Consider the following 24,453-nt stretch of genomic DNA (forward strand, 5'->3'; position numbering starts at 1 on the left):
CAGAGATTAACGACCTGAGATACATTTCTTTGATAATATTTCAGCAATCATGCCACAGTGAATTTTCTATCGCGATTCACTTGGACAGTTCACTCACGTGATGTTTTCTGTAGCTTCTCACGGCATAACATAAGTTAGAAAAAAAATGATTTATTAGCCACTCTGTATTGCATTATTACGGAATGCCTAAAGAGACATGGTGGGAAAATGTGAGATGGGAGGAATTTTAATGCTTTTGCGTTCGCTCACAAATGTTTTGCGTCCAATGAGAAACTTTGCGTTCGCTTGCAAAACTTTGCAAAAAAAAAATGTTGAAAATTTTTCCTCCCATCTCAGATTTTTTTCCTTCACCATGCTATTTTAGATGCTAAGTACATTTTAGGCTATATCTAAATATTCAAAACAGTTTAAAAAAACGAATATCAAACTATGTGCCAAGCACAAAGAAGGCACAATAAGTCGTTTTAACATCATGCCATCAAATTTGTTGATATGAAAACAGTTTTGTCTATCGACACAAAATCCATAAATTTTTGCCGGCATGGTCTGAAGGTGATACAATCCGATTTTGATGAAAATCGGACCTACGGTATTGGAGGAGTTCGAAAAACTAGGTTTTTAAAGAAAGTCAAAATGGCGTACAGGAAGTTTGGCCAACTATGGCAAAATCGTTAACCCAATCTTTACAATAGGCTAATTTAATTAAAAGTTATTAATATTTTTGGAAATTTAACTATAACTCTTGACCACGAGGTGGCGCTGCCCTGAGTATCTTCAGGGCATGGTGCCCGAAGACACATACCGAGTTTCGTACCGATACGCCAATGAATTCAGCATTTTATGACAAAATTAAAAATGGCCGATATTGGAAAATTGGGTATTGTTCAACTCTCTGTATGCTTTTTTTTCATATCTCCTGACCACTAGATGGCACTGTGCTGAAACTGTGCAGGTAGCCTAAGGTCATGGTTGTCATAACACACCAAGTTTGGTCAGGATACGCTAAAGCGTTGCCAAGATATAGCCTTGCGTTCATTTTGGCGTGCTCTGTCGAATTTGTTTGCGCATTATTCAAGAACGGTTTGACAAATCAACTTGAATTCCACAACTCTTGTCAGCATGGGTAATCATGAAGGTAATCTCATTCAATTTTAGTGAATTTTGCGGGACTCAAAATCGTCTTGGGCCACGAAATCAGAGGAAAAAATCATTTTGTTTCTAGCGCTTGCGGTTCAAGTTATTAATATAAACGTGCGTGTATGTTTGGACAGTTGGTGGCGCTAGACAGATTGAGTTAGAGACTCCAAATTTGCTATGGTGTCAGTTCAGAGTGTTCTCTATCAGTGCACCAAATTTCATTACTTTCCCGCAAGCGATTCTATGGGCTGCCGTTGACTTTCAGAGCGGAAGAAGAAGAACAGGAACACTATAGGTGCCATCACACCTTCAGTGCTTGATCCTTTAATATGGGGCACTTTTTAATGGTGTACTGATGAAAGGCTAGAAACTGGAAGTGTTGCTGCTTTAGTGTCGCTCAGGCACACATTATTCTGCTTTCCAGAGTTAATATGATCACTGTCCGCCAAGAAAAAGACATTTACATTGGTGTAATCGATTTTTGTGACTGCAGAAGATGTCATGATGTCTTTGTAATGAGTTAGTGAGCTTTTAGGTATGAGACGGGCTGGATAATGGCTTCATCTGTTCTGAGGGAGGAAAAAAAACGAAGCCATATTGTTCATGCATAAATGTAGGCACAGCACTTAATTTTCTGTCAAAAATGGATTGAAAATGCGCAATGGCCAGGGTTAGCGCGATCGGCTTTCATTCGGCCGGTTTGAAGATTATGACAATGTATCAATGTCATTAGACGTCTGGTAATGGCAGAAATAATGACCAAGTGATTGACGCATTGCATCATGGGGAACTGTTCAGACCCAGCTAGACAGCATAATTGAAGTAATACGCTTAAGCAATATCAATCTTAGCGACTGTTGAAGGCGCTGGAGGAAAGATTAATGTCCCCTCAGTCTTGGGAATAAGAATTTACCTCATCAATCTAATGCGAAAACAATACATGAAATATAAAAGGAATCAGCATTATATTTTATGCAGTTATTTTTGTTACTTTTAAGAACAATTCCTTTAAAATCTATTGCACAAACGTTTTTTCTACAGACTTCCACATTCGTTATCGTGTGTCCTTCTTTCGTCGTACTATTTCACAAGCATCCAAGAATATGCTAATCTGCATATGAGCCTATAAAGATCATCTCACCGCCTTCAAATTACAAGCTGATGAAATAATAATGGTTGCGCGTCATTTAATTTGATTAGTTTGATTCAAATGTCCTCAGTCTGATTTGATTTGCCGAGCCATTTCTGAGACGTCGAGTTAAAATGTCACACATTTGTTCAACTTGAATTTAAAGTTTATATACTTTCTCGTAACCCCTATTAGCAAACCATCTTTAGGTTTATTTGAAGGCCGTTCAGCAGACCTGTCTTAAAAGTGAATATGAGGTGCTTGACACTGTGTAAAACAGTTTATGAGGTGCGAAAAGGTTTTACTGGGAATATTTTCAACAGCCAAGGAAGAATGACAGGGCAAGTCGAGTTCAACAGGCTGTTTGAGGAATTTCTCAGTAGGTTGATACTCGTCTAAGACTAGAGAAATGTTTTGATTTTTATGTTTCTTGGCAACCATCTCTTAAAGGAACACCCCAGCAAACACAGAACGTTGGCACAACATACCCGACCTTCTAACAACGTTTAAGCAACATGGCCAAAAGGTTGCTTTAACTACGTTGTGTGGTGAGGTTGTTACAGCGTTGTCACAATGTTGACATTAAACCACCGTTCAGGGCCATTGCTTAAGGTTGTGTCTGGACAACCACTGGACTACATTACGTACTCGTCACTCGTCACTGCCCTGAAGCGGGAAAATCAGCCTTTTAAATTCCAATCACCTGTTGGGCTCATTGTGTTCTCATTCAACATCGAGCAAGGATACGTGAGTATTGCGTTTAATTTAGCCTCAGCTATCAAACACAGCCTACAACTTTAATTTCTAATGTGACTAATGTAGCCTCGCTTGGACTGTTTTAGTTTTTCATTTGATTTTTCCGCTATTTAGTCTCATTCGTTTCTTTGCTCCTCTGGCTTTGTGGATGTTTCCGGTTACCGACCTTTATCGGCCGGCTTTCGACTACTGTCTGCCATACAGACCCGGTTTTGTTCATTAAATGTTCTGATCTGCCTTTGCTTTTTATGTTTTATTTATTATACTTAAAATAAATTTGTATATTCGTTTATTTCGTTTTTTCACAAATGTATGACTTTTGGAAGTGCAATTTGATTACCATTCAGTTTTAATAAAGTTGAATTAACGAAACCTTCTGTCATTTTTACTCTTCAAAGTGTACACTTGCAGGTGTCGATTAATTAGGCTAATTTACTGACAGCCCCATTAAATATTTAATAAGGATAAACAATATTTAAAAAGTATATAATTATCTAACAAAATGCTAAATGGGGGATATCTATAGGCATATCTATCGGCATATCTATCAGCATTTAAAATTTTTTTGTCAGAACGTCATCTCTCAGTTGCTGAATGTCGCGTAACAGCGTTGCTACAGCACTGTCGCGTCTTACAATTCTACGTTGTTACAATGTTGCGAGCACGTAGACATACAGAAATGCAACGTGCCAGAGACGTTGCCACAACGTAAATCTTCGATCTCTGGGTCTGGCGGTAGCACTTTTAGCATAGCTTAGCATAGATCATTGAATCTGATCAGACAGTTAGCATCTCTCTCAAAAAAATTATCAAAGAGTTTCGATATTTTTCCTATTTAAAACTTGACTCTTCTGTAGTTAGTTACATCGTGTACTAAGACCGACAGATGAGGTCAGGCAGGCCAATGTGACTAGGAACTATACTCTCATTCCTGCGTAATAATCCAGGAACTGCTGCCGTACCAGCAGCGCAATGATATTACGCAGCGCCTGAAAATAGTCCCCAGCTCGGTAACTTCCAAAGTGACCGACACTAAGTTTGTCATATCATTGCGCTGCTGGTACGGCTGCAGTTCATGGATTATTATGCAGGAATGAGAGTATAGTTCCTAGTCATATTGGCCTGCCTGAACTCAACTGTCGGCCTTAGTACGCGATGTAACTACAGAAGAGTCAAGTTTTAAATAGGAAAAATATAAAAACTCTTTGGTAATTTTTTTGAGAGAGATGCTAACGGTCTAATCAGATTCAATGATCTATGCTAAGCTATGCTAAAAGTGCTACCGCCAGACCCAGAGATCGGCTGGATGGATTCGAAAACGGTAAAACTCAACTGTCTAACTCTAGGGGAGATGGAAAATGATTTCCAAAAGAAGTGGAGTGTTCCTTTAACGTTTGGTTGTCCAACAAGTTAATGTGTTGTTTCTTGGTTTGTCATTTTGACAGAGTTTAAGTACCAAGTTACATAAGCCATAGGTATTTCACATTCTAGGAAAGTCCTAAAGGGGAAGAGAGCACTTCCATGTAAAAACATATAGCTCAACATTTCCTTTAAGAACTTCCTGTTTATTTGACGGTTGTGAAGCGTTGTTTTTTAAAACTTTTTGACATTTAAATTTTTTATTGTGTGAATATTTATGCAGACATGGTTTATTTACAGAAGTGAATTCTCTCACTGGAATTTAAACGCCTTTAAACTTTCTACTCAAGAGGAAATCAGATTCCAAACGGAATTCTTGAAGGTCGAGTCGATTCCACGCGCCGACCTCGTCGTGATGACATCGGATGAACAGGACGTGAGCCCTGAAATATCCCTTTTCCAGGCATTGTGCTTGACGGCGTTCGCTTTGAATTCAAGAATGTGTGGAAGGATGTACCTTTAACCAAGAATATACATTCCAAGTTTCAGACACGGACTGACATTGTTGTCCAGTGGCCACTATTGTGTCTTCTACAGTTTGCGCTGTTGAATCGATATCGTCTGTCCTAATAACCTTTCTGAACTTCATTAAGTCCTGCACGGATGTTGGCACAGCTTCAAATGCGCTTTCATAACTTTGTTAGATCTCTTTTGTGGCTGGTGGCTCGTTCATAGATGTGCTATTGATTTTAATCAATGTCCAAGGTATAAAATGGCAAAACTCAAGTCTGATGGGAAACGGTGCATTTTATGACCTCGGCGTGTTCTTTTGTGATGTAATATTGCATCATGAGCTGGGGAAGTTTTGTGGGAACATTTCGGAATGTCTGTTAATCTATTTTATATCTATAATTAAATACTAATATTTAATAAAAAGAGGTTTTGGCTGCTGCCAGTGCCAGTTCATTTCTCCAAACACGTCAAGACTTGTTCATTTCAAATATTGAAGCAATCCATTCTGATGTTCCCGTTCACACTGTACCAGGGACGAGTTGGATTTCAATAAAATAAAAGGGAAGAGAGCACTTCATGTGTTGGAACACAACATTTCCTTTAAGTAACTTCTCCAGTTTTCCTGTTTATATGAAGGTTTTGAAGCTGTGCATTTTAAAAAATGCAACTTTTGGATATTTTCATATTTCACAAAGTCACTAACTGTGTGAACTATTATGCATACTTGGTTTATAATATTCCAACATGAGCTGGGGAAGTTTTATGGGAACATTTCGGAATGTCTCTGTTAATCTATTTTATATTATCTATACTGTAATCAAATACTAATATTGAATAAAAAAGGGGGTTTTGGCTGCTGCCAGTGCCAGTTAATTTCTCTAAACATGTCAAGGCTTATTCATTTCAATAGTGAAGCAATCCATTCTGATATGTTCATACTGTACCAGGTACGAGTTGTATTTCATTAAAATATTCAATAATTATATGCTTTGCCAATCAATAGTTTATTATTATTATTATTGATTTTTATTTATTTATGTATAAAATGAATAATGAAAAGAAATATTTATTATGAATTGCATTTTATTTCATTGCCAAGGTTTTTTTGCGGCATAAAACAGTGTTTTAACGGGAATGCAGTTTGAAAGTTCAGATTTTTTCCCCCCTAGTATGAATTCTTACCTCAAAAGATCAAGGACAATTTGAAATCCTTGTTATATGGAAGAAAAATAAAGCCATTTCAATTCATGTTAACTTATGTAAGTGGCATTTAAAATTCACACTTTGCTTTTCCACCAGACTCATTGATATATCACGCCATAACAGGAGAACATAATATGATTAGTTACAGTTGATTCCTGCATAATGAAATAAAGGGAGCCTGGAGCTCCAGCTGTGATTTACGGAGGTGAGGGGGCCTGTGATTTAGTATGCAGGCCACGGAGGAGAAAAGAGCATGCTTTACAGGCAGATGCTGTTTTGCAGGGGAGGAAAATGGTGCTGGGCGTATAGCAGACGAGTCTATCGATCACCGTTTTGCCAGAACACAGATGAGATTGAGTCTGAAGTGTCCACGGAAACACCTGTTATTGCACAATGCCATTATAATACAGAATCAATGCAGCTTCTGAGGTGAAACACACTCTAGTGAGTCAACAAACACACAAGCAGTTCAAAATGGATTGAAGCTTTTGATAATTTTGATCATTTCATCTTCGGCATTAGTAAAGTGATGTTGCACAATGTGTGTTTAAATGAAAGAGGACTATTATGGTGTTCCTGCTGCTGCCTACCATATATTAAGGCATTTTAGATAATCAAACAATTAAAAACGAAATGGCCAATTTGATTTGAGTATACTCTGGTGCCACTACGGCTATAAAGACATGGATTTCATGGCACTAAAACACCCAAAGCCATTTTGTAATATTAAAGCAGTATATTTTATTGTTTTAGAATTATTTTTTATTTTATTAGGGTTGGGAAATGCATTGAATGTAATTAAATATTAAAATATAAAATGTATTTACTTGGGTATGTATTTTGGGTGTTATTTTAACTAGAAGGCCGTTTTGAAAGTTATGCTGTGTTTCCGTAGTGCACAGTTTTGGGCCTACACTATTTTCATAGTAGCCTACAATGAACACTTGCCTCAAAGATTCCTCATTATAAGGAAAATAAATAAATAGCTAAATTCATGCAACATGGAGGATGAAGTGAAAGTAATCTTGTTTTGCACTGCACTTTTTAAAAAAGTTTTTTTTTTTTAGAGAATGTGAAACAATCCCATTTGCTCAATAAATGACTAAATGATGTCCCTATGCAAAAAAGATGTGAATTGTACAAATCATATAGCTTAATGTCTTCACTTAAAATTTTAAATGTATATTCACCGAAAATATTTAATTGTGCTGCTCAGTCAATCTATCAAGTCGAAGTGAAAAATCTGTTTGCAGAATAAGTCCTACATACAAAACATTGTGCGCACGCGCAAAATGGCCTGATGAGGAAAACCGTTGGTGCGGAGAATTCAAATGCGGATGCGCGGGAGAGCGAGTGAAACCGAACCAGCCGAACCAGCCTTGTTTCAAGACTGAAACAAACATTCCCAAAATAATACAGATATTCATCGTCACAAGTTAAAAAAAAAAAAGGTGAGTATTGAGCACTGAAATTATTCAGCAAAGTTGTAGCCTACTTTAGGACCCGGTATAAAGTTTAAAAAGCATTTTGTAGGATCGCGAGTTCATGCATTCATTGGTTTCATAGGCTAATTGCTTGTCATTTATTGTATTATTTAAAGGTAATATTTATGTGTATTTTGTAGTTCACAACATAAAATGGAGGAGAGCATGATGATGACCAGACATTATATGAGGATTTATGTCTTTATTCATGTTACTTTTTCAAAATAAAGGTGTTTTTAGCATTAAGTCTGGTGCAAAATATAAATGCAGCATTTTTTTACATGTAGGCCTACTATAGCTTCGGTTGAGGGAAAATCGCCATTGAATATTACTTTCTGTCTGAGTATGAATCCAGGATCATAGAAATTCCATTATAAGCTACACTGTGTATTAATTACTCCCATCTAGTGGTGAAATTGTATATGACTACCAACTGAATATTACTTTCTAGCCCCTCCCATTCCGAGGGCGTTTTAACTCCTATGGTGGCCTATTTCAAATCTCCCGGCAGTCGTGAGTAATCTCCGCTCGCATTCGTCACGGTGCCACTGAGTGTAAAAACGCGAAAGGCGAAGATTGAATTTCCAGGTATGTCCCTCTTTGGCTAATGTATTTTCAAGATGGAGGCGCAACATGGTTTCCGCCATTCGAGCAGCTCACCCGTATGTATTATAAATGGCAGATTCTACGCTTACGAGAATTCTTGATTAGTTGGTAGAAGTAATTATACATCAATGAGCACATATCATTTTAAAGAACAAAGTGGTTTTTGCTAAAAAAATTACATAGTGTAGCTTTAAATAAGATAATAAATTACATAGATGTTGGAAGAGAGAGTAAAGGATGACACAATTTTCATTTTTGGGTGATCGATCCTAGTTTTACAGTTTCAAAAAAAAAAAAAAAAACTGAAAACAAGACAGATTTAGCATCTTGCCACGGCCAAACCACAGAGAAGATCCAGACTCGACCCAAAAGTTATAAATACTGACAAATTGTGAGAGACAGAAAGCTGATGTCACGTGCCCTCTCTCAGTCAACCATGAAATCACACAATAAACACTCGTTTCCTCACGCTCGCCTTGTTTTTCTTCTGTGTTTGCGTTTGCTGGCCTCAGTAATGACTATTCTAAGCACGAAACCCCATTCCACGGTGAGGTCAATGTTCCTCAGAGAGGCACTTAGCAACTGCGGCATGCTGGGATACAGTACGTGTGCAGTGAATATTAACGGCTGTGTCTGCTAGGCATGTGGAGTTCTGAGAATGAGGTTCAACAGGCTAAAGTTGTGTACACCAATCTTTGCAGATGTGTAGAAATCTGCTAACCGGCCACAGATGAGTATTCGCAAACCATGTGACCAACGACAGGACAGCCAGGTGAGACAGCCGAAGAAAATGAAAGAAAATAATACAAGGGCCAATCACACAGAACACCTCAGCAACCACCCAGAATACCGTAGCAACACCTTGGCAACCATCCACAACACTCTTGCATGATGGTGGCTGGTCCCAGTATAGCTCATAAACTCCGGCTCCCCATGAAGTCAAATGGACGCGATGGAAACGAAACAATCAAATTACACTTCAAATGTATTTTTTTCGAAGATATTTTCTGTTATTTTAGATAGTTTGTTTTTATCACGCTGATTTAAATTTAAGTGTTCGTTTTTTAAAAAAGTCTGATCTTAGTTTGTTATTTAATGCTATAAAAACGTGAATGTGACATCATGATTTACAGCTTCTCTAAACGAAGTCACTGAGGCACCAACAGACTTTCTTGGGGATTTTCGGGATGAGATTGGAGCTTCAACTTTAATTCCTACCCGTCCATAACTGTTTATTTCACACAGTAAACTTTGTACTAACCGTTTCTTCGGGAGTGCGGGCGGGACCTTGATATCGCGGCTTTACTTCACATTCACTACTGCGCAGAATCATGTCCCAAATCTGCATAAGATATCAGTGCCATATTAAAGGCCTTTGCACACTGAGTCTGAAATTTTCGTATGCGTTTTTTCGTGTTCGTCAGCCTAAAAATTCGTCGCGCTCAGAAACCTTGCATACTGAGTCCGATGCGTATTTATTAAACCTGTGTGGAAGAAAACACAAAAAATACTAAATGAATTCGTCAAGCAGTGAGGATGATTTTGTTGCCCTCTTTCTTCTTAAAAAGATAAAAAGATATACCCAAATATTGGGTCCATCCAATCCTGAGATTGCGCCGAGAGGAAGGAGAGTTTCACCTCCATTTGTACCAAATTTCATGATAGCATCACCATTTGAAAAAAGATGGTGATGCCATTTTTTCAAGATGGCCGCTAATTTCTGTCAAATGCTCATTATGTCAATCGTGACATAATGTTGATTTTTTTATATGTTGAACAAAAATTTTGAATTTTTGGGTGGCCAACGCCTTTTTCCCAAAAAGTGACCCTTAGAGAGTATCTGTGCCAAATTTCATGCTTCTATACCAATTTGAACGATTCTCTTGAAATATGCCATTAATCTGCTGCACCAATCAAGGAGTTGCGAAATTACCTCTTAACTCTTTGTAATTCACATTTTGTTTTTCATACAGTACTTTGTGCTGTGAGACTAAAGTAAAGTGTATCAACTTGTCAGATGCCATTCTGGATTTTGTCGGTCGCTTGTACGGTGGCTCTGAATTGTAAATATATTTTCATATTAAATGAAAAGTAAATAAAAATTACATTTTATTAAATTACAATTATACATAGGCATACATTTGCCTATGTATAATACATTGTATTATAGATACATTTATTTATATTAAATAAATCATATTTAATATAGATTAAATATGATATTTGTTTTTTTCTGACCAGAGGTCCAAAAAGGAAATGATAGCATGGTATACCAAATATATAAATTATAAAAAAATTAATATATAAAGTCCTTTTATTGGTAAAATAGGAATAATATTTTTTTCTTTGCATCCATCAAATTCACCAATTTCCTGCATTGTGATTTATATACTCTTTCCATAGAATATCACAAACCCCTTTGCTCTCATAAACACACCTAACCTCGACTTGTCATCTAAAACACTAATGCATATGGAAAAACTCATCAAGCACCAGAGCTTGACGTCCCTGGACTGCAGCAGTACATTTCATAAGAGATAGTTTGCAATTTGTGTCCGGGACATGATGCTAATGGTTGAGCATTTAGCGCTAATTTGAGATGATGTTGGGAACAAGCAGGTGGATGAAATGTTCTGCTCTCTGATCACCAAAACAAACCCGGAGCAGATGGCTAATGCCAGACAGAACGAGATTGACACATGAGATCCCATCGTCAATGTAATTTTTTTTTTTTGCTTGTTTTTTTAACCCGTGATGTGTGATTCAATTCAATTCATATTTATTTGTATAGAATTGTACAGAAAATGCCACGTTACAATTTGGAGTGATCTGTTATCAGAGGTAACTTTCTTAGTTATGTATTTCAGAAATGTACATATACAAAATCACAGTTAGCTAAAAATTGATTAATTTAAACAATGTAATAATTAAGGCAGAAACAATGAGCTCATTGAAGTAATGGATACTTGTTTGTTAAGAAATGATAGCATTGCTGCATGTTGATTCAGAGTTGAGTCAACTGAAGAGTTGTCGTCGTCAATAGTAAATAGTGATGCTTTTCGTTATATTATTGGGAGAAATTATTAAAGGTACAATATGTAAGATTTTTTGTAATAAAATATCCCAAAATCACTTGCACAGTGTGATATATTTCCTGCAGTTCTGTACTTACAATATCCAAAAGTTCCCAAAGATTTTAAATGTCAGAGAAATTCCCATTTTAAAGCAGGCCTATGCAGGTTCGGGAATTTCTTCGCTGTATTCTTCTTCTTCATTCGGGTTCGAACAGCGCGAGGGAGCGCAATAATGACAGAATTTTAGCAGGGTTTTTTTGCCGTAAAGCAATTTGTTACATCGCGAGACCTGATATCACGCGATACTTCCTGATGTGCTGGTCCCAGATTGGATGTGCTGTGAGGTACGGTGTTACAAAAACTACGATTAAAAACTACCTTTAAATAATGACTCCCTGTTCACTTGTGGCCTGTCAATTACATAATATCCGCGTTATCCCTGGTTTCCGCCTGTACTGCCATAGTAACCATGGCGACAGACGTGGACAACAGCGTTACGTCTAGCGGCGCGTTCACGCTGTTGTTGTTTCGTTCAAACATTATGGACCATGGCAAGCACACTTTGGGACAAAAGGAGAATTAAATCGAGGATCAAGATCAGCGTGGCGTTTTCAAGATACCGAGAGCTAGCGTCCGCGCCTAATTTCGACTAGTAAATAGCGATGCTTTTCTGTATATTATTGGGGGAAATTATTAAGGGATGGAAGCTGAGTTTAAACTTGCATCACCACTCAATATGTGGCAGATAAACACCACAATAGTGTTTATATTTACAAAATATCATTAATATGACCTGATGTCCCCCTCGCATGCATGCAAAACCCCTGGGAGACATTTTCACCATTTCCACATGGAAAGAAGCATAAAATAGGAGCCGCCACATGAGCAAGACATGCACGCAGATGGATGAAAATATGCTCAACAGATGGAAAAAGTCAAAAATGTGTAAAAGCTGACTGGGGAACTGACTGTGTCCCATGGAGCATTTTCACCGCGTCTGAACTTCAAAGAAGCATCTGGATTGGCCCAAACCTCCTCGGAGAAACGCGTCCTCAGTGGACACAGAGGGATCTGACTTATCACACAGTTTCAAAGTCCAACGTCATGTCCACTGTGCAAAATAAAATATCAGCTTACCAGGGGATAAGTAGTTGAGATGAGGATGTCACATCTGTTTAATTTTACATTATATTTTATATTACACTTTATTTTATCTAATAAAGCCAGTTGGGAACATGTTATAGGTTACATTTCAACCCAAGATGAGTAATATTTTGGATGAAGAAATTACAAAATGTATATAAAAATTAACCACATGAAATTTGATGGTAATTAATTGATTGGTTGATTGATTACTTTATTATCCCCATGGGGATTTTTTTGTTGCTTGTGTTTAAACATGCGTACACACAAAGGACCAACAAAACATAAATAAAAAAACACGTGAGTCCCCGTTATTATACGAGGCCCCGTTTACACGTACATAGTTATTTTGAAAAACGGAGACATTTCCCTTAGTTTGTGCTCTTCGTTTACATGCAAACGGAGAATTCGCCTCTGGAAAAGATCCTTTCTAAAAACTCCGGCCAGAGTGGAGATTATGGAAAACTTTGACTTGGCTAACGTAGGCTTGAGCTTCTCGTTACACTGCCACCTACAGGTTTGGCATGCTCTTGACGGCATATACACGGGTTTGTGTAAACAAACACTTTTCTGAAAACTGACAGGTGTGCACGATTTTATTTTTGAAAGCGGAGAGATGTGAGATGTCCGTTTATGAAAATAGCCGTCCATGTGTAAATGTAGCCTGAGACCCGCTCAGTAAACTAAAAACACTACCTTTCATTTTAAGAATTTTACTGGATTTTTCCCCCATATATAAAAAAAAAAACACAGTATCCTAAATATTTGACCCAATGGTAATATCTCAAACTTATTACACAGAGGATGCCATATGAGTTTCGTAGCTTTACTAAGGCATTTGATTTGATAAATTTGTTCTAGACTTATTAGAGCTATACAGTAGGTTACTGTATCTACATACATGTCATAGTACGAGTCCTCCAGAGCGGTTTTGGTTTTCCCAAAAACAGCAAATCTGAAGTGCACATAATCTCAGAGAGCATCACTGCTTCATTAAAATTAGACATTCGTTTGGTTGATCAAGCATCTCCGCTAACCTAGTTTAGCGTCTCATGAGGCTTGATCCGCTCCAGACGGCCACTCTGTCAGAGGAGCTTCTGTTTGGGCTCAGATAGGAAAATACAACATCAAATGTGTTTACATAAAAGTTCTGCCCCATCAATCACAATGATGAAACCGGAATCTCTAATAATATGGTTAATAATGAACCATTTTGATACTATTTTATGCTGGTTGTTTATTTTACTTTGCTCATTTTTAGAATCGTTGTGAAATCAATCAACACATTTATGCATCGTTTCATCATTGCTTGCTATTCCAGAAAAAAAAAACATTTTTGTCTTCATAATATGTCATCAAAATGCAATAACATGCACCGCCTCTGAAACAACTTTCCTTTTCCGATGATGTCATCAATCTTTCTTAACCACCTTCATAGAGACACTTTTGACCATCCAATCAGTTCCTCGTGGAGAAAGTCAAGTCCCATACTACATTTTTGTCTTGTATTTCACAAATCTATTTCATATTGAGCTCAACGTGAGGTTACTTGAAGAAAACCGACCACCATTTTATATTGAATTGTTGCATATTTGCAATTAAAATGCAATTTTTCTCAAAGTTACAGTTTGATATTGATCATATTTTAGTCATCGAAATATGTTAACGGCACGTCATGTTTTTTTTTTTTGATGGAACGTTTTTCAAACATCATGACGAGGGTTATTGTAACGCTCTTGGGTAGTAGATAACACGCACAAACTAAGAATTACCTTTGTATAGACTTTAATACGTAACACGAGTTACACAACCATAAGACATAACGAACAAAGGACTAAACTGAACAGGGAGTATATATGCAGGGGATAATCAAAATTTAAATAAGACACAGCTGATGATAATTACAGGAACATAACCGAAACTAAACAGAGCAGGAAAACATGAATTAAGGCCCCGTTTACACGATGGGAAAACGCAGATATTTATCTGCGTTTTGGCCTGTCATTTACACGAAAACGCCGTTTTTATCCCAGAAAACGATCATTTCTAAAAACTCCGGCCAAAGTGGAGATTTCTGAAAACGCCGGTTATATGTTGTCGTGTCAACTGGGAGAAACGGGGTTTTAGGTTCTCTCTTGTCGATTCTGAGGATTCTGATTGGCTTGCATGGCTTTATCCTTCTCCCTACACTGCCGCCCATAGGTTTAGCATAGTTATAAAGGCGCTCGACGGCGTATTTATGCGGGTTGTGTGCACGATGTTATTATTGAAAACGGAGGGGGAGAAATATTCGTTTCTCTAAATACCCGGCTATGTGTAAATGTGGCCTAAGTCAATACCTTTTTACTCCCCGGGATGCAATTTTTACTAAGGGAACCCTTTGCCGGAACGCGATTGGAATAGTTTTAGCCATGATTGGGCGGGTTTTGATCCACAAACCTACACAACACAACAGGATTTCTGATCGTAAATATTAACCATTTTGGATATTTAGGATTTGAGATTGTGCATCCACGATGTCATCACTCTTAAAGCCCGGGACACACAAAGCCGACGATCGGCTGTTGGGCAGCATCGGACCGTTTTTGAGCGTTAGAGGGAACTCTGATTGGCTGTTCAGCTTAGGCCCTGTTTATACGAGAACGCTTGCGGGTGAAAACGTGTAAAAACGGCGGGAAAAAAGTGAAACCACCCTCCAGAGTGGAAATCTTATAAACGCTCCACCGTTCCCGTCTAAAGGGTAAAAACGCAAAAGTCTTCTAGGGAGAGAAATAGAAGGAAGGTTGTACGCTGCCGCGCGGACTTCACATTGCCACCTAGCCGCCTGGAGAGCACACTACATAGAATTACACACACTTTTGCGTCACCATATGCACGCAGGTTTCCCCCCATAACGCTCGTCTAAACGCAGAATCAAAAGTGATAACGCAACGCCACTTTTGCATTTTCTCTTCAGATCGTTTCCGTGTAAACATAGCCTTAGTGTACGAGTCAGTGCACGAGAATAATAGCAAAACAGCGAGCAAAGAAGTCAAACAGATAGAAGGCTATTCTAATGTTTCGTCATCTTATCTGAGTGTTCCTTGCAAATATTTAAATATAAACATGAGCAGAGTGGAATAAAGAAAGTGTTTAGCAAAATTGATATTCAAAACGGTAAGTATACATTGCTTTGTTTATGGTTTGTGTATCTGCAGCGTCGGTTTCCCTTTTTGAATGACAAATATAGACGAATATATCTGCAGAAATAGCCAGTTGTCTCATTCACACGCAGGCGCAGAGTGCGCAGAGTATCTGGCAGTCGCCGGTAGTTCTCTATGTGTGTTCAAGTGCAGCTTTTCCCCCCGACGCAGGCGACGCAAGGCGACAACACAGTCGGCTTTCATCAGCGCTAGTTCTTTGCCGTCGGTTTGGTGTGTCCCGGGCTTAACACACATTGTGAGGAAAATCTGAAAAGATAATTAGTATAGAACCATCTAGATTTCTCAAAATCGGTCCTGGAGGGCCACTGTCCTGCACAGTTTAGCTCCAACACTGATCAAACACACCTGAACAAGCTGATCAATGTCTTCAGGATCACTAGAAACTCACAGCTAGGTGTGTTTGATCAGGGTTGGAGCTAAACTGTGCAGGACAGTGGCCCTCCAGGACCGAGTTTGAGAAACCCTGAGATAAGGAATATCGGAAGGGATGAATTGGGCCCAAAACGTCCGATTATCTTGTAGTGTCTGAGTGCCTTAAGCTGATGAAAGGTTGCGTCAAATTCTCTGAACCATTAAACAGAATTACAACCCATGTCATTCAGAGGAATGACCGTGAGGCGCTTTGATTTGTGCAGGAACCTGGAATGAATTTGGGAGGGAAGGATTGTAAGAATTAAGACGCCATAAAATGAAGCACGAGAGCTCGGGCTTCAGCGATGTGTGTGAACATCTGAAGGAGATTCAGTGGGCAATGATACGTTAAACAGGGTTTTGCGGAGTAATCCACCTCTGCATGATGTTCTTAAAGACTTCACATGAGGAGACGATTAGCAGGACGGTTATCCTGTATGGATGGAAAACCCAAAGGAATGTTATTCCCATCCAATGCTGCGCAAACTGGCAAAAACTGTATCTTATTACAAGCTATCATACCTTTAAGTACTGTAGGTAAAGTACATTCATGTATATATATATATATATATATATATATATATATATATATATATATATATATATATATATATATATATATGGCCTATATATAGAATTCAAACCAAAATTGATTCTGACAATTTCAATATTTCTCATATTATCACAGTTTATTCGCTGTAGTTTAGAAAATGGTAATAAAATATGAGCAGAACTCAGTTGATATTTCTCTGGTTTTGTCCCTCCTTCTGTTAGACTGTCACACATGAATTATGTTGAATATCTGTCAGCTGTTAAATTTAACTACACAATTAGATAATACCAGTTTAGCTCAACCAGTTACCAAGCAATGCTTCATTGTGTTCAGTCTGTGTGTAAAAAGAGCATTAGCAATTCAAGAAAAACACTTCAGCAAAACATGATCAGCTCAAAGTGTCTGAATAATTTTTTCTCTTATATTTTTATGTTTTACTGGTAGTCGCTGTATGAAGAATGTTTGGGTATAATATGTCACAGTTTACTTTATTTTGCTCTCCTCACTTACATAAATGAACTATAGTGTCTGGGACCCATTAGTGAAAAGATATCAAAAATGATATCTGGTGTCTGAATGATTTTTGGTTTGACTGTATATGCAACAGCTCGTGTTTGAATCGCAGTGTAAACACAAAGCTATGATATACCAGCGTACGTCTCCTTCTGAGGGTTGGAACTAAAACCCCAAATAAATATAAACACTAAATCAAACTGTGAACAAGCTAAATCCTGTTGAGGAAAAGCTTGTGAAGGGGTCAAATAAATCCCGATTACCTGCTGCCGAGTCAAAACCTCTCGAGTGACATGCGGTTCAACTTCACAAATAAACACCAGCGGCACGCCAAAATCTGATATCATTGCACATCAAATTAATTTCCCCAACACATGATAATGTACAACAATACATTATTATTTTGTTGGCTAAAGGCAGGGCTAACAACTTTTGAGTTACGCTTGGAGTGAGAATTATAGATGGGGGGGGGGGCTCTGATCTTGATTTAATATAGAAAATCAATTAATTTGGCTAAATATCAGGTACAGTAGGGCCTGATATTCAAATCTCTCTCAACTAATGCTGTAAACATATACAGGGACCTGTCATCTGCTATTATTATTATTATTGTTATTATTAAAGGTTACAATTTCTCATTCTTTTACAATTTATATAATGCTTTTTTTATAATAATATAATATGCGTGACATCGTCAAGCATCCAGGATATGCACACGAAAGGACCATTTTAAACAATAAACTGACACAAACACATATAAATATGTCATTCAACATACAATAACTTTGAACGGTCCTCCTACTCCAAACTTGTACACTCCCGACTACGTCACGTGACCTTTCCTACGTGATGATGTAATGCGTGGCGCATCTCAGAAAATGGCACAAGACGGGCATTTGTGGTTAAAAAGTATATTATTTTATTTTATTTTATTTTGTAGAAAATGGCCGATGGTTTGTCTAGATAAGACTCTTATTCCTCGGCTGGGATCGTGTCGAGACTTTGAAGCTGCACTGAAACTCACATTTGGACCTTCAAACCGTTGGTTGCCATTGAAGTCCATTATATGGAGAAAATCCTGGAACGTTTTCCTCAAAAACCTTCATTTCTTTTCGACTGAAGAAAGAAAGACATGGACATCTTGGATGACATATGATGGGGGTGAGTAAATTATCAGGTAATTTTTATTTGAAAGTGAACTAATCCTTTAAGACACAAAACAGAGCCGTTAGAAGCCTAAATAAAGGCCTAAATTCAGTCTGATATTGCATTTTCAGATCAATTAAATTCAAACCGATTCTGTGTCAGAGGTGAGTCTGTAAGTAATGGCAGTCATAGCCTACAGCTAAGAAGTTATTATGAGAGTAAGTAAACATGATTTATTCAGTAAAGCAGACACTAAATATGTTACAGCTTGAGATCATAATAATTACAATATAAGTATCGCCTAATATTTAACAGTTGGTGTCTGAAGTCTTCACAAGTGCATTGGCAAACCATTTGTCTGAAATTTAAAATTTTGAAAGAAATGTAGGATGGGACTTAATTTTCCGAGAAATTGATTGGATGTTGAAAGTGTAGTTAAAAATAAATAAAGAGGGATTGATAAAACAGCTGAAAAGGAAAGTTGTTTTTGGACAATATTATGGAATAACGTGCATTAAACATGAATTAAATATATTCAAAGAAGAATGTTTTCTGTGATCTTCCAGTCTGAGTTTAGGTTCCTTCATCCGTGCAAATCTTTAAAAAAAATCAAACAACAACCCATTACAGAACATTACATCGCTTGAAATAATAATGCATCCTATGGGAAAGAGTGAATAATGCTGTGAAACCCAAAGTAAACATGCAGGAGCTGCTCAGGGACAACAATAAAATCTTATATCAACAATTAGCTCAATTTGAATATGAAGCTGCAGAGAAAGATGGATTCCAGATGGAGACTAAAGTTGAGAGTAAGCTTATGGAATATTATATTCCCTGGAACGGTGACGGACAGATATGTAAACACGATGCTTAACACATTTCCAGCTGTGGTTGTGTGGCCTTATTCACACACCGTCCCGAATCCCAATGGTGTATCCAGAAATGCTGGCAAATTCCCGTCTGCATTGTTTAGATTCATTCCCAAACAAAGTTGTAAAACTTGTAATACAATTTTTTTTGCAATTTTTTATGTAATCAATAACCTGGGGAAATATATTAATTTTCTCCCTTAAAATGCAAAATTATAATATTTTATTATACATTTTGGTTCAAAGCAGCAATGTGCATAATTTAAAAGGCAGACTAACTTCAGAAAGCATTGAGCTCCATTAAAACTCGCTAAATGTCTGACCGATATTTCTAGACACATTTGTCTTCATGGAATTAGGCTAATCGTGATGTATATTTGATTTATCCGTAATGTTGCATGGAGTCTGTCAGTGAGAGGCTTCTAGCCATGATCATCCCGCGTTTCTGTTTTAATAATCAGAAGCTTCTGGCTCTGGAAGTGGAATAAATTCTTTGCCAAAAGGAACGCAGGACATTTGAACAAAAATACATAAGCAAAGTTACACATCTGCTGTTTAAAGACCTCCTCAAAGATGATCACTTGTTTTTTTCTCTACATACGCACATTTTTTTATTTAATCAGAATGCACGGCTACTTTTGAATGGCTGTCAATGGAGAAAAATATTTTTAAATGCATGATAGTGTAGTTACGACATTGACCAGTAGGGGCTAAAAAACGCGAGATCTTCACATCTTCACTCTAATCTGTTTTGAGATGAGTTTAAAATGAATTCCCTCTCCTCAGATTCAAGCAAGCATTTCCAAGTCATTTCTGTCAGCATGAATCACATGAGATGAAATGATGGAGAAAGATGATCCTGAAACTAACATCTTACACACTCATCTGTTTGAACAGTTGGTGTTTAACGCTCACATGGACGACACTGATCTGAAGTTTCCACAGAAGACACTGAGATGTTAAACTGGATAATCAGGGAACATTCAGAAATAACATTTTCATAACTTAATGGGAACGTTCTTAAGAAAAGTGTTAAGAATATGATTTCCAAATTCATATGGGATTTTTACTCCAATGTAACATTGTAGTAACCAGGGTAAGTCCAAAAAGCTGTAGTTTCATAAAATATACCTCAAAATCCACTGTGTTTGTATTACATATGAAATTACAAAAAGAACAAGAACATTACACTTTTGTTTCATCCGTTTTAAAATCTTCATGACTTCATGTATTAAGCTTTAATCTGTTGCTCTGGGCCCTGAATGTTACTTTAATGAGTCATTATAAACGTCTCTAATATCTTAAATCTTCCATATTAAAAACGCCCGAAGCACCCGAGACAAAGGAAGGAATAATCTCAATGTTCTCGGGGGTGAAAACACTTCGTAGCTCACCTCTGAACAATACTTTTTGCACCTCCTCGACAATCCATTACGGTTCAACTGTTTTTGCTTGCTTTCTCCTCTCGACCTCAGAGTCGCTACAGGATCCTGTGTGTGAGAGGAAGTGTTTTCTGTTTACGCGGCTCTCGGGGGCGGATGCATAAAAGTTTTATCTTTTATCCATAAATCTTCATGTGTCTTCTGTAAATCACTGCGTCTATTTTAGCGTTTAGCTCAGAGATATGTGTCAAAACACAAGCATGTGCAGTGAGAAAACAGTCGTAAAAGATGATTGTGCAACTTTACAACGAGGTTAAACCAGCCTAAAGTTTTACCGGCCAACTGAACTGTAGTGCCATTTTTAACACAAAATATCAATATGACTTCAACTCAGTCTATAAAGTGGATGAGGAATTATTTTGTCTTATTACAAAGAATATAATGCATATTCATGAAATAAAGTGCAATATTAATAGAGGCCTGTCTGACTGAAAACAATAATTGATGGAATTTGTTATTCTTATTTTATTTTTCATTGGCACATTTTTTTCTTCTTGTTTTTAGCAGTAATCTAACAAAATGTAATGAGAAAAACTAACAATGAGGTAAGAATAAATATGAAATGAACGTTCAGGTTCAATAGAAGTTAAAGTCCTTGCACACTGATTTTCTAAATTCTCGTCCGAAATTTTCACACATTAAAACATGTTGTGTCCATCACGTTTACACATTGCCTCCGAAACTTTGCATATGAAATGCATATGAAAATTTCTGACTCGGTGTGCAAGAACCTTTAATATTAATTATAAGAAAGAGACTAAATTTCAATTCATCTTCATTTATCATTATTTTTGGCGGAAACCAAACATTTATGCATAACAAATGAATAATAATTCTGCCTGGCAACAGTGCAAAAAGCATTTTCACATTATTTTCTCATTACTTAAAGTGTAAATCAAAACTCAAAACAGAAAATCTGAGAACATAATAATACCTAGACGGATTCAATGCGTTCGAGTGTACTCTTCACATTTTTCACATCTGGCGCAGGACCAATTGGACGGAGATGGCTTGAAATCTGCCATCTTTGCACAAGAGCCAATCACCTGAGCCATATACACCATGTGACTAATGACACTGCAGGAGCAACAATGATTCGCTGATGACATACCAGAAAAATGTAGTTTTTCAGAATCCACAGCTACTTTGGAACGGACGTCGGACATCAGTAGAAAAATATGGTTTTCAAAGTCATTGATGTCCCATCTTCATTAAAGAACACAACAGTAATGCTGGATAAAACAAGTATGAACCCAAAAGGTATTCTATACATACTTTAAGAAAACTCAACACCATCTCTAACGTCAGAACAACTGAACCAATTAACACACAACCACATGGAAAAAACACTAACGGTGGAAGTAACTCAATTACATTCTTCTGCATGTTGGGATCTAAAGTGTTTGATGCAATCACAATCATGATTATGATCAGAATTATTGTGAGCGTCACTCCAAAAAGAGCGGTGATCACAATCACACACAACATCAGGAGTTCTGCACCCACTGCGCAAAACAAGAACAACAGGGACAATTCTCGGACGTTCATTTTTTTTAGCTCAAATGATAAATTTAAAAACGCAAAAGCGCCGATTGCGACTCCAATAGAAGCAAAGCATGCTATGAAAACATCAGAAAAAGTCCTTATGCTAGCGATTGATCCTAGCGTCACTCCTAAACCCACTGTAAATAAAAACTCTGTACTGATATTTCCCACGTTTTTTAACTTGCGCATCGGAAGATACTTAATAAAGACAGTCACAACTGTGGAGCACAGAGCCAAATTTAGTGCAAAAGCAACATGTGGACCCAAAGCATTTCTGGTAGATGCCATAAATGTCACAAGTCCAGCTAAAGTAGCCTGAAAAATTAATATTTTGACCTTCCTTTCAGTAGCCAGAACAACTACAATCAGTGAAATGATCAGACTCCATCCGACCACTCCTAAAGTGTCAGACACTGCAGATAAAACCTGATTTTCTTCAAGTTTGCCGCCTATCTCTTTTAGTCTTTTCAAAAGCTCCAGCCTTTCGGATTCTAACCGTTGTGTTTTATTCAGTACGGAGTAAAATCCGTCAGCATTGAGCCAAATTAGCTTGTCTATTTCCGCTACGAGAGCCGCTGTTTGAGCAGGTTTGGGTTCAGAGTCTCTGATCATGTGAAATCTGCCTCCACATGCGTTGATCATTTCTCTGGACGCTCCTGTCAAGCGTTCCTGGTGATTTTGGTGCAGAAGAACAATGCAGTACTGGAGGACTTCTGCTCCCAGCAGCTCCTGGACTCGCTTCACAACATCACACTCTTCTGACTCTCGATCTTCCAGATTCAGGAGCATTAAAACGGCGTGAGGTCCAGGAGACGAGAGGAGCAGCGCTGTTGTGAAGCTCTGTCTCGCTGTGTCGTCCTCACAGAGGTTTGGTCCAGTGACCAGCATCATTCTACAACCCTCGTCTGTAATTACTGGAGTCTTTACATTAATCTCTCTGTCCTCCTGTCCACCGCCTTTCCTTCCGGACAGAAGATCTGCAGCGCTGAATCTGGAGCCGCCTCGCATTCCCACTATCAGGATCCTCACTTCATCATCAACATGAGAAGCTGAAGAGAAAGTTAAAGATAAAAATAAAAGATAAATGATCTACTAACTTTACAGTGGTTGGTCTCTAATATAATTGCTCAAGTAAGCCATTTTTGGTTTAACCCTATGATGCATGTTTGTGGTTAAAAGGACATATTTGCTTGCCTACAAAATGCCATTGACTTACATTAGGCCTACATTACCACCCTGAATGCATGGTGTCCACTACAGTGGTCAATTTATTTTCAGTTATTGAAAGTTAACTACATCAAATTATGATAATTTTTAATAAATTATGCACAATTTCCACAAGAGAGAGAGAGAGAGAGAGAGAGAGAGAGAGAGAGAGAGAGAGAGAGAGAGAGAGAGAGAGAGAGAGAGAGAGAGAGAGAGAGACGTGTGATTTAATAATGGATGCATCAAAACAGTATCAGCAGATATACATTTACATGACATTGTAATTTGTACATTACCTTCAACATGTATAGATGTGATGTGAAATACAAGGATCAGTGTGGAGAGCCATTTGGTCCTGTTTAGTTTCATTTTTCAACCTGGAGAGTAAAGCCACTGTTAATCTGTGAATATAAAAAGTAGGCTATAATTAAAGATAACGCAAACTATGAAGCATGTTTACTTACGATCGTTTCATTTAACAGCACCGACAGTGAAGTTGAATCCTGTTTGTTTGCTTTCACTTTTACTCGCGTGATTCCACAGCTATATTTAACAGGGAGTCATGTCCACTCATAATGAGTCATGATATAATGTAACCAAGGTCGAACAGCTTGGGAGAGATGAGTTTTGAAACGTTGAAACGCATTTTTACTGAGTTTATTATTCAAACACATATCAAAACCGAAAGTATGGGAAGAATAGACTAGTTTTACATACTCAAAAACCAATCAGAACATTAATTTCAGCTGCGCGGCATTTCCTAACCAATCATATTTCCTGTTTCAGCTCAAGGGGCGGGGCTTGAGATTCGCTGTCAATCACTGGCGTCCAACTGAACTCTGGACTGTTGAACGCGCGTCAGAACATTACTGCGGTATCCTGGTAAAATATTACTGAAATACCTTTGTTTGAATATACATTTTGTCGTATTCTGACTGGGGAACACCGTCACTTACGATATTTTGCCAGTGTTTATAATCAGAACTAGTAGCGATGAAGCTAATGAATGACTCTTTTGAGTCGGTTCTTTTGTGTAGTAAAATTATCTGTTTTGTTGGTCATTCAGTCTTAATCTATCGGATAGCTCACTCACGAACTGAATCCTTTGTAAAAAAAAAAAAAAAAAAGGTTCTCAACTGTTGAACACAGAATATTCAC

At 37.6% G+C, this 24,453-nt stretch overlaps 1 protein-coding gene across 1 annotated transcript; it reads right to left on the minus strand.

Annotated features, from left to right (window-relative positions):
• Positions 1-18,448: 18,448 nt before the first annotated feature.
• LOC306993568 (uncharacterized protein) lies at positions 18,449-23,886 on the minus strand. Its single transcript, XM_079603429.1, has 3 exons — positions 23,760-23,886; positions 23,592-23,672; positions 18,449-23,138 (listed from the first exon to the last, which is right to left on the minus strand). Exons 2-3 carry the CDS (start codon positions 23,662-23,664, stop codon positions 21,736-21,738), a joined length of 1,476 nt encoding a protein of 491 aa, XP_079459555.1. The 5' UTR covers positions 23,665-23,672; positions 23,760-23,886; the 3' UTR covers positions 18,449-21,735.
• Between the last annotated feature and the right edge of the window lie 567 nt (positions 23,887-24,453).

The sequence above is a fragment of the Phoxinus phoxinus genome (assembly GCF_949152265.1).
Source record: "Phoxinus phoxinus genome assembly, chromosome: 25".
Classification (NCBI taxonomy): Eukaryota; Metazoa; Chordata; class Actinopteri; order Cypriniformes; family Leuciscidae; genus Phoxinus; species Phoxinus phoxinus.

Excerpts from the sequence above, each read along its gene's own strand:
- LOC306993568 (XM_079603429.1), bottom strand. The coding sequence starts at position 23,664 with ATGAAACTAAACAGGACCAAATGGCTCTCCACACTGATCCTTGTATTT. Across the intron at positions 23,139-23,591 it reads CACATCTATACATGTTGAAG|CTTCTCATGTTGATGATGAA; the intron begins GTAATGTACAAA and ends CTTTCTCTTCAG.